Below are 12,237 nucleotides of genomic sequence, written 5' to 3'. Positions count from 1 at the left end.
TATTTTTTGTTGCCAAACCGCTAAAAAATCTTCAAACACTACTTCAGGTTAATGCTTATACGTATGATGTCATGATTTAAATTTATTCTAACATAACAACCTTTTCTCAGTATCTATAAAAGAATTAACATGGCAGTAACATACCTGTCAGTTATCTTAATCTCTACATGTAACAAAAAAAGAGTCTGTGTGTCTTTCTTTCGTGCTACGCTTAAAAGATTGGACCCAGGTATACGAAATTTAGTATATAGGTGCATCTAGACAAGAGCCAGTGCACCTCGAAGCAATTTGTTTTCAAAATTCGAATCAGATTTGTTTTTAATTTTCTCTCTTCGATTTTATCGCATCATTTTGAACAGTTTCATTCTTTTAGAAATGTGGTTTTGGCAACAGTTTTTCATTCATTGCTTTAGATATTGGACTGCTGACTGTTTTCTCTTGAAAACATGAGATTTATTTATTCATTCTAATTTTTTATATTATGTTTTAATTATATATAATTTTAATTATATAAAAAGTTTTGCATGATTTTTTAGGAAACAAAGTTAACTTCCTTTATACCATTTGAATTCTTAAGATTTTGCAAGGAGAAGTTGGTTAATTTATTTATTAGGATAATTAATATTTGTATTAATGGATATTGATTATTTCATTCAAATTTTGTTATATGTAATACATTTAAGTTTATAGGGGTTTTTTATGAAGTTTTCTGCAGAGTAAAATTCTGCGTAATTTTTAAACTAAACGTTTGGTGTTCCCTTTAGGCATTTTTCCGGTACATTTAAAAGCCAAACGAAGGCTGGTTGCGTAGCTGCCAGTTTGAAACTAAAAAGTTACTATCAGCAGCTATTTATTTAAAATGCTGACATTAACCAAACATTTTCAGCATACAGTGACGTCACATTAAATCGCGTGCTTTCTCCAACTTCAGAACATAAGGTTATATAATAAAAAATATAAATAATGTTTCGCAATGCAAATTTTATTTCATATCTTGTAAAGTTAGAAATTTTTATTAACAAACTCTACGATTTGAAAGCGTGCAGTGGCAACAGTTTTTGAAATAAAGCACATTTTTCTCTTCAGTGTTTTCTGAGTTTATAATTAATATCTCGGTTGGTCGTAGGAAGATGAAAATGGCCAAAATGGCTACCTACGAATTTTTGGAATCCGGGAGTACCTCTCCCGAAACTCAACTGCCCGCCGTTCCGGAGGAGATGCCACAAACAAACAAACGCACATATATTTTTAATAGCATAAATTATGTCTGTGTGTTAAATGTCTTACATCCGTTGTCTTCATGCAAACAAAATAGAAAAATTCTCAATTGTTCAGCTAGTTTCTTTTCTCTTGAAGAGAAACGTTGTACAAATTTGCACTCAACTGAATTTATACTAGATAATCCAAGTTAGATTTACGCTTAACAGAGTTTTTACCATTTATTTTAGTCTTACATTTATAATGCAGCTTCTTTAACTCTTAATATTAAGTGTTAAAATAAACTTCTAACAATGTCTTTGCAATGAACTTTGCATCTTTGAAAAGTATTTTTGTGGCTTCTGATGTATCCTTAGTAGGATAATAATATATATTCATACTTTTATAGGTGAAGTAAATCATGGAAGACCATAGCCAAAATGTTTATTTACATTACTTAGAATAGTACCTTGATGTATATATATCGTCATATTATTATAAGCAAGGTAAATAATGGAAGACCATGGCCAAAGTGTTTATTTATCTTACTTAGAATAGATGATATTAGTATAATCTATCTAAGATCTAGCTTACTTAGATAGAGGATGATATATCGTCATAATATTATAAGTAAGGTAAATCATGAAAGAATATAACCGAAGTGTTTATTTACCTTACTTAGGTAAACTTACTTTACTTACGAGTATATATTTATCCATGATGTATCTTATAGCAGTTTTTCTTAAAATATCCGTCAATAAAGGCATTCTACCCCACCTGGCAATGCTTGCGTGACTTTCTACACTAGAAGTCTTGCGTGCTTTGCCCACATGCCAAAAGACCCACATCAATGAACAGTCTTTTCCTAAAACTCGCATCAAAAGCGCAACAGATTTTAGCTTAACAGATTTTTTAAGCTAAAATAGAATAGAAAGTTTTAAAGACAATATATAAAAATTGTCTTTAAAATATGTATAACAGTATTCTGTTAAAATAAAAAATTCAAACGTATAAACGAAATAAATTCAAATAAAATCATTTTTATTGTCACATAAATTACAAAACATAAATTAAATAAAAACAATACAAGTAATAAAAAAACCAAGCAAAATATAAACAGAAATATATATTCGTTTGTGCATGCATGTAAAAAATAAAGGAAGCCAAAAAATCAGGACAATAAAGAATACACTATGATTACCTCATTATAAACCTGACATATGGCATGCATACCAAATACCTAAAAAAAGGGTTTAACTATTACGTAACCATAGAGAACTAGTTAATTTCGAGTAATTCCTATCCAAACATTGTGACCAGAATTTTTCTTGTCCAGTTTCCATACAGTTAACTTGCAATTTCTTCAGTTTAAGCCATTCATGCACATTTATCTTTCACATTTAATTTTTATTCGAGTGCTGAAATTAAACATGAAAAGTATTAATTAAAAATTCGTATCATGAATTTATTGCATAATAAACCATTTTTCTACATTATAAATTTAATGTAAAATTTTTCATACGTTTGGACTAATGATAAAACGTGCTAGGGTATTCATTTAAGAAATATGTGCATTCGTGGAAGCTTCATAGACAATTGCAATAACAGTCACGGCAGGTGGTTAAGGTATACAGAGGAAGGCACCAAAACTGAATTTCGACAAATCAGTATTTATTTTCACACATATCCAATTCATTTTTTCACAGACACTTATTCAACCATAATTAAATATGATAAATTTCTATGTACATTGTTTTTTTAAAAGGAAATGCCGTAGTCAGTTAAGAAGCGAAGCGATGGGGGGATGTATTAGCAGCAGCGAAGGAATGACGTTAGTTTTTTGTGCCTAGATTATTAATACCAAGTTTGAGGTATAAGTAGAGCTAATCTGTGATTGATTAATTTGAGGTTGTTATATAACACAGAAGCTTCTCGAATTTGGGAGAACAGATGAATTTAGGGGAGATCACCACATCTAGAATCGTTAATTTTGAGGTTGCGAATACTTTTTAAAGCAGCTATTGTATTTTCTTATACATATATGTATATAATCTGAAAGGACTTAGATTTTCATTGTCTCCCCAAAGTGTTTTCTATGCTTTCGCTGAGCTCGCAATCTACCAGTATGCTGTTGCACTCACTCCTGCTAACCCATTTCTTTTTGTCTTTTTAACTTTATTACAGATTCAAATATTGGCATGACAAAATAAAGATCATTTTCGCGTTTAGCTAAAATTACTATTTCGTTATTAGAATTAATTATTTGAGCACATTTTTCTTTGAAAATTACTGAAAGATTATTTTCAGTTACTTTAGACACTGAAATTAAATTATTTTTCAAATCAGGTACACACAATACATTTTTGAGTTTGATATTTTCAGTTTTAGAACCTATGCGAACTTTAAATTTAACAGTTCCTTTTCCAATAACTTTAACCATTTTATCAGCAGCTAATTTAACATAAGTATCACCTACCTCGTGAATTTCTTGAAACAGTTCCTTGCTGTTACACATATGCGATGTTGCACCACTATCCAGACAAAAAATGTCTTTAGAATTACTATTAGTGCATGCTACGGCTTTTTCTCGCTCCAAGGAACTCAGAATTTCTGTAGACATCGCAGTTTCACTAAGGTATTTGCTTTTAGTTTCTTTATTTTTCTTCCTACATTCCGATGCTCTATGCCCATAGATATGGGAGAAGTTACAGCTGTAGTTAACTGGATACTGTCTTCGGTTTGCAGACTTATCTGCTTTCGGTTTAGGAACCGGTCGTTGAGTATACTTCCGATCTTTCGAATAGAACGCATGTGGTTCAGAAAACGACGTATCTTTATTTTTGCGAGCGTTAGCTTCTTCCAACAGTTTAATTTTCAGCATTTCTGGAGAAGGCAGTTCATCACGAGATTCGATTGCTATTCGAAAGCTTTCATAAGAGTCCGGTATGCTATATAAAAGCAATATTGTAAGCAAATCATCCGGAATGTTTATTTCCATTTCTTTAAGTTTGTCCACAAGAATGAAAAAATCATTTAGATGAACAGTCATTTGTTTAGAATCACTCATTTTTATAAAAAGCAATGTTTTTAGAATTGTGGCCTTTCTAGCTGGTCACTTCGATTCGTAAATAGAATGCAATTTACGCCACAGTTCGTGAGATGTTACACAATTCTTCACTTGTGGAAGTTCACTGGCTAAGATGGATAGGATTATATCCGCTCGTGCTTTTTGGTCAGTAGTTTTCCATTTAGCAAATTCTTCATCACCAGGTTCTGGTTTCGGAATTTTCCCAGTTACATAGTCCCAATGATCATTTTTAATCAGTATTGCTTCCATTTGCAACTTCCACGTATCAAAGTTGTCCTTGTTTAGCTTTTCAATTGACACTGTATTAGTCGTCGCCATTTTCGTTTCAGTCGACGCAGATTGGCTTGCCGAAAGAATTTAACAATGGTAGTTGGAATGCACAGTTAAGCGCTATCTGGGCCCATAACCTATGAAGAATAAAATGACGTCTTCTATGTACATAACAAACATTTATTTAAACTACGAAGACGTTGAACAGCAGAGTAGAAACATGATATTACACAGCGCTTAGCCCTTCTCGCTTACATGCAATACTCACCATTGACTTTGGCTAACTACATATCAACTGAGTATAAGTATTACGCAGCAGAGAACTTGCTTATCACGCGCATGCGCTATGGGAATCAACGGCGGTTGCCAACAATTTCCATGAACAATTTTCCAATGACAATAAAAGCATCTTTGACTGCATAGTATATTTTAGGTTTAATGACAATCTCTTGAAATTACATCTTCGTTTACATCTTCGTTTTAAATTACATCTTCGTTCATAGAAAATCGTTTTTTGAAAAATCATTGATTTGCCTTAAAACCCTTCAAAAGATCATTGTACCACAGAAAGTGAGCAGGAGTGAGTTCAAGTGCAGACTGCTAGACTGCGAGCTCAACGAGAGTGCAAAAAACCTTAACAAAACCCTTTGGGCCGAACGTTAAAATCCCTTTGAGAATTTTTTTTTTTTTTTTTTATTTTATCTTTTATTATTTGCTCATGCATAGTTATTTATATTTTCTATTTTTGCAAAAAGTAAAATACATGAAATTAAAATTTGATATTTTGCTGTTATAAGATAAAGTGCGAGCTATTTGATAAAATTTTCACACATCCGTACTCAATATATGGTCAGTTCATTTTACGAATTAAACATCATTTCTCCTTTCTGAATATGTACTTTTTGAAGCGGCAGTATGTTACAAAAACCTGAACATTTAAATGGCGTAATTTATGGCTTTGGCTGTAGGTTCAAACAAACTAGAGGTAAAGTTATAAATGCATTATTTTACTGTCGCTAAAACTCCAGCGTTAAACACTATTATAAACACTATCGTTAAACACTATCCAGCGTTAAACACTACTATATTTAACATCTTTGAGATGTATTTTTGTTTTCACGTCCTAGTTTTGTTCGCTGCAAATAATGATCATACGTGCTGCTGATCGCAAAGCCCTAAGATCTTTTTTTTTTTTTTTTATTTTCCACACTAAAAAAGTGAATAATTTAAAAATTGTTTTAACATATGCAGTAAGTACTTTTTTACAACATGTGCACAATAAATAAAACTATCATATGTATAAATAAAATAACAATAAGAATTAAATGGACAATAAATAATTTTTTTTCCTGTAACCATATAATACATACATCCTTGCAAAATTCCTTGTTCTAGTTCTTGTGTTCCCTAGTTCAGAAGTCGCAACTCGGTGCCAATGATGCAGTTTTAAAGTGCTTGCCATTCAAATCTCTAAGTTCTAAATATTTGGACGATCAAAACTCGGCAGAAAGCAATTTTAGTAAAAATTCTTACTTTATCATCGCTATTTCAACACTACTACAAAATGCGCAATTTCTCGTTTGATCAAAATTGAATCTGAACGGCATCTAGATAGATCAATTTTTGATTGCTAGAAGCATCTGATCTCATATGCAGTGAATTATTTCCTACAGAACCATGACCTGCTACGCTTTACATCCGTAACCTTGGTTCCGTACAGAAATTCATCATTTCTCGAATTCATATTTCAAGCTGCAAGCAGAGTACACTTTCTTCTCTTCAAATTAAAATGGAGCGAAAAGATACAGACAACACTGCTTTTGCGATGGTTGGTACGAAGAATTTTATTTCATTTTAGTTCATTGTTGAGTGTCAATTAGTTCAAGTTATTTCGTTTACACAATACCAAAAGTTTTCTTGCTTACCTAGCAAAATTTATGACTAAGATGTGGCAACAAAATATTTTCGTAAACATTTTCGCAGTAAAACAATTTTAGAACCTTATCAGTTTTACTATTCACATAAATGAACTCAATTTTGATATAATTATACACATACTTCGGTTATATTTATTTTTTATTATAATTTTTCTATTTAATTTAGTGTTAAATTTTATTATTAATGTAGTCCTTTCTCCGTTCGGCCCCGATCTCTCGCAAATCTGAAACATGCCCTCTTAGTAAAACTTACCAATCCCTACTCATAGTTCTTCTTTATCGTCCACATTTAAAATAAAAACTAATAGTAAAATATATATATATAACTGAAAGCTTTCAGATTTTACATTATGCCCTAAGAGGCCTTTTTTAACGTTCTGTGTGTTACCTTTATTTATTAAATATCATATTCTTTGCACTTAAACCATAAAATTCATTTCAACAGCAATATCGCAAAATAATTTTAAAATAAGCAATCTTTAGAATTTCCGATACACAGTTTCGCGCGCTGGAGATAAAAGGTTTTTTTTTTTTTTTTTTTTTTTTTTTTTTTTTTTTTTCGTACAGTATTGCCATATCTCGCTTTGAAATCATCGAGTTTGTTGATAAAAATATTCGTTAAAGTTTTACAAAATATGAAATCGTTAATAAACAAATTCCAAATTTGGGCTTAATGATTCCCATATTTGGGTGGAAATGTACGTTATTCAAAATTTGATTGCTGTAGATAGCGTTGTTTGATCACAGTGCAAGAAACATACGTACATTTATGTGAATTCTTCATTAATTATATTCTTTAATCATAATACAGGGCTGTAATATTTGGTGGCAACAGTATGAAAAGTGAACCGACATTTATAGTGAACCAACCCAAAATGCCAAAAGGAAATTAATAGTCCTTCTGGGCAAATTGCCAGTTTGGACTAATAATGAAATTTTCTAGATAGGATATAGACTGCATTTCTCTCTCTCTGTCTCTTTATCTATATAAGTATTTAATTTGTTTCTTTTTCTTCTTTTCCTTCTAACTATTATTTTTTCTATTAAATTTGTAATCTCTTTTTTTAATGATAATACACTTTTAATTGTTTCGGCCATCATTTGACCGAAACTGAAATGCGGAATTAAGTGTCGAAGCTTTGAAATAAATTATACATGTTTAATTTTATTTAAAAACCATAAATTAATTTTATCAATCAGCAATATGGTTTTATTTTGTGTATTATTACAGATAAAGCCACTTCTGAGGCGCTAGGCTGCAAGCTGGAATTTTTTTTTAAATATTTATTTATTTATTTAGTAGCCCAAAGGGTGTTATCCCAGAAGGGCTAATGATTTCGTTTTGGAATTTTGCGTTGAAAACTTTAAATGTCGGTTCACTTTTCAAATTGTTGCCACCAAATATTATCGCCCTGTATTATATTTCAAGAAATTAAATAATGAAGAATCTGCATAAATGTATGTGTTTCTTGCATTGTCATAAAACAACGGTACCTAGAGCCATTCAGTTTTGAATAACGTAATGTTCCACCGAATATATGGACATCTGGAAGCCCTAATTTGGAATCTGAATTTTTTTTTTTTTTTTTTTATTATCGATTTCATATTTTGTAACACTTTAACAAATTTTCGATTAACAAACTCAACAATTTCAAAGAGAGGAATGGCAACACTGTATGGGAAAAAAAGAAAAAAAAAAAAAGAAAAAAAAAAAAAAACGGATTTTCATCTCCACACGCGAGACTGCATTGGAAATTCTAAAGGTATGCTTATTTTAAAATTTTTTTGCGATATTGCTCTTGAACTGAATTTTATGGATTAAGTGCGAAGAACATGATATTGAATAAATAAAGGCTACACAGAAAAGGTTTTTTTTAAAAAAAACCTGCCCTTTGGATGTAATTTCAAATCTGAAAGCTTTCAGATTTTTTTTTTATTTATTTTACTTATTTTTATGCATTTATGTCTACGCATTTAATATGTTTCATTACAGAGATGACGGTTTTATAAATAAATGCAAAAAGGAGTTTAATTATTTCATATTTAGCAGAGGCTTTAACCGAAAATACCAAGACATTCTAAACAGTACCCTAAAGCAAATCTACAGCACAGGTTGGAATGGGAAATTTACATCCTACTTTGAATAAGAATTTCAGCTTTATCTTATGCAAATCGTACGCATTCAGATACCAATTCAATCGGCATTGTACTTTAAAGTAACGAAGCATTTCTCTTATTTACCAGCGTAACTTTAAAACGGTAAAATGTCCTTAACGTAAATATAATAATACAATTTTAAGCAATCTATAACTATATAGTAATAAAGCATATCACCACTAGCTACTCGTGACTGATTTCATATTTTTAACTATCGGTAATTGATTTCGTGGTGTAAATATAATATTATTTTATACTTCTATATTTCAGTTTGATTAACATTATATTCACATAAAAGTTACTTACCGATTACAATTAGAGCAGTAATCGTCACAGCCGAAAATTGGTAATTGTCCATTAACGACAAAACCATACTTGCACTAATAGCACTTGCCAGGAGAACACTTGTTGCACGTCAAAAAGAAGTAGTATACCCAAAGTTGGCCGATCTCCAAAGTAGTAACGGAAAGTTGATCTGCGTTTACCGTTGCGTTTCAATCGGAACAAAGCAGGAAATTTGTCTACAATGTATATATCTAACCAATCCTATATTTTGTTGCTCACTAATTTGTTGCAATTAAGCCTTTTATGTAGCATTTCCGTACAAGAAGAAGAAAATCATTAGTTTGATTGGTATTTATTTTGCTACGAGAGCGGCATTAAAGACACGTCAAAAATGCATTTTATATAGAATGCATTGATCCAGCATTATTATTATCTTTTCCCCTCCAGATAATTCTAGAATTTAGTGCGTAAATATATGTCAGTTGTTTAGATAAACAGCACTAGTATTAACAGATCGATTTCTATTCTAGATATAAATTATTTTCCAAGAAATTTTCCGAGATTTATTTTAAATGAAGAAGTTTCCTATATTTCTGTTGAGGAAATTCACCAAAACCGGAATTGTTATTAGTTTACGGACCTTTTTTTTTGGTAAATTTCAGATTAAAAATAAACGTATTGTTTATCTCAGGCACGTGTTTACATTATTTCAGTGTGAATCACTTCTTCCCATCTAGCCAAGAAGTAAACAATAGAAGTCAAATCCACCTGTGACTCAATTCACAATTCAATGCAATCCAAAAGCAAACCGAAAAGAGGATATAAAATTGTCGTCGGTCGCCCCGTCTCAAGCTTCTGTCTTGTGCGACAGCACGTGCTTGAATGAGGTGGAGTTAAGTTCTGTGTCCTTTCTCGTCAGCCGCGGGGGACGGCGGGAGCGGAAACGGATTCCTATTGGACGGCCAAGTTGGTTAAAGGGGTTATCCTCAAATTGAAATCAGCATTCACGGATTTTAAAGACGGAGATGCGGGTTCTGAGAAAGATTCACAGAAGAAAGGGAACATTAATAATGATTATTTTTAGTACAGTAACACTTTTTATATAATAAAAATAAATAAAGGATAAAGCATTAGCAGTTTATCTGGCATAAGGTAACATCTAAGAGTAATTTTGCGGCTTTGCTATTATCAATCTGTTGTGCTAATTACGCAATTGAATACTGTAACTTACTAACTAGCTTTAGGTCTGCTTTAGCTGTGAAAGGTACCGATATACCTTTCCGTTTTATTCGTATTTTGCTCCGCCCAACCGGTATAGTGGTTAGCGTCGCTGACTTGCCGTGCAGCAAAAGATCCCGGAGAAGGCATGGATGTTTGTAAATGTTCAGTGCCCGTGCGGCATGGTGTCATTCTAAATACGCGGCGAGCCGGAAGTCCTCTCGAGAGTTTGTGGTAGAAGAAGAGGGGTGGTAGACCCTCGGACCCTCCCTTCCCCAGGATGCTCTCCATCAAAATTGGAGGCGGAAGTGAGCTAAATCGCTCTGTCACCTGTAAGGTGCTCAGGGCTGTTACCAACTACAGGTGTAAACTTTCGCTTCTTGCCACGAGGAATTTTCTGACTTGAGCTGACTGAAGGTCAGACAGGTGAGCATTAGCAACAATAACAACAATGTATTTTGCATTCTCAAGTAAGATTTATAGGGTTTTACCAATTTATAATTATTTGCTTTTTTTTTAAATTTTATTTTAGTTAATTTATTTTGTGAGTACCTAAATTCTCTCCTCGCCCTCGCGTTCCTTGTCAGGATGTAAATGAGTTAGGGTGAACGAGAGTATTTAAAATGTTGAAGCGAAAATGTTAGACAGAGCGTGATTTCGCTACTGTAAGCGCACGTCGATGGGGCCAGCGAGAAGGTGGGCTGATCTTGGGCAATTGTTTCAGATTTAATCGGGCGCGAGATGTAAGATTTAGTACGCTTCGCTATCATAAAATGTAACCGGTTTTACCCAATTGTTCCTTGCGAATTATCACACAGTCTTGAAAATGAACACTACCAAGGGAAGTATGTAAATGACTCTTTTATTGAGCACAATGTAATTAACGGACGGCACGAACTTACGTGTTTACAAACACCTGCCCCTTGCGGTGAAAACTTAAAAGATAAAGTAACATTAAATTTAAAGAGTAGTGCGAGACTATACAATTCAATTTAAGCGAACAGGTTGATTTAGAAACCTACATCGGCAGAATACTAAGTCGGGGGCAAGAATGCGTAGCCAATATTAAGGTTAACAGCTGGAAGCACTTAACAACGTGCACTCACAACAGTGAAATCACGCTCTGTCTAATCCTTTCGCTTCAACAGTTTGAATAATCTCTTTCACCTTAACTCATTAACACTCTTGCGAGGAAACGAGAGGGAAATTAAAGAATTCAGGAAAGACTCACAAAATAAAATAACTTTTAGTAAAAATCAGTGATTTTTTTTATGCCAAAAAATAATAATCAAAATAGTATTCCCGACAGATTGTGGATACTAAACTTATGGGGGAAGGCAAATCCATTGTATTTCTATTGCAAGCTCTCTTGTTTTCTTTCTGTGAAGGTGGATTACTTTTGTCATAGCCTGTTACTAATCGTAAATAAAAAAAATTAAAAAAATACTGTCGTTAATCATACAAAACAGTTCTCAAGATCATTTGATGTTCCTTCATTTCTGGGGTCAAGATTCTAGACCCATCTGGTGTAATGGATAGATTCAGACCGTAGAAAGGACTACTTAGAAAACATTGAAGTCTTGAAAAAAAATTAAAACCGTAACCGATAAAGACCTTTGTCAGATCCTTTTAAGTCACGGTAGATTCTCCGCTTACCTAAACGGATTTAAAATTCAAGAAAACGCAAACTGTTTACTATGCGGAAATCTAAGAAATTGTGTGAAAGAATGTAAATTAACAAAAGATCTTAGGAAGAGCAAAATGGATTTTAAAAACCTGGTTTATACCGCAAATGAAGCATAAAACATAGCAAAAGTTATCGTGGAAAGAATTAATAAAAACTGGTAGCAATTGGATTAGACCAAATAACACCCAATATGACTGCTGCTGCAGACTTCGTTCGTAATTGCAAGTTTTATAAGAATTTGCATAGACTGAAGCTTTTCAAAAGGGTCTAAAGTTTGCCTATTATGGTACATCGTGCAATTCTACAGTACGCCCCGCATCCAGTATTTATTAAAAATAATGGTGTAGGGCATAAGTAGATTACAAAATAGTCGGAATACAATTTGAGATTCCCAAGAT

The 12,237-nt window shown here is 32.5% G+C and overlaps 1 protein-coding gene across 6 annotated transcripts in view; it reads right to left on the bottom strand.

Annotated features, from left to right (window-relative positions):
* Window positions 1–9,794, bottom strand: part of LOC118184793 (cell adhesion molecule Dscam1-like) — a 1,226,874-nt gene extending 1,217,080 nt beyond the window's left edge. For all 6 annotated transcript variants that reach the window (XM_085823248.1, XM_085823249.1, XM_085823251.1 and 3 more), the window contains exon 1: window positions 8,956–9,794. In XM_085823248.1, coding sequence (XP_085679374.1) covers window positions 8,956–9,022 — 67 coding nt within the window. In that variant the 5' untranslated portion in view covers window positions 9,023–9,794. The remainder of the gene's footprint in view (window positions 1–8,955) is intronic.
* Between the last annotated feature and the right edge of the window lie 2,443 nt (window positions 9,795–12,237).

The sequence above is a fragment of the Stegodyphus dumicola genome, chromosome 9 (genome assembly GCF_044657685.1).
Source record: "Stegodyphus dumicola isolate Sdum_Otavi_A_Nest chromosome 9, ASM4465768v1".
NCBI classification, from domain to species: Eukaryota; Metazoa; Arthropoda; class Arachnida; order Araneae; family Eresidae; genus Stegodyphus; species Stegodyphus dumicola.
The sequence above is the reverse complement of the archived record's forward strand: the minus strand, read 5'-3'. Positions and strand labels throughout refer to the sequence as shown.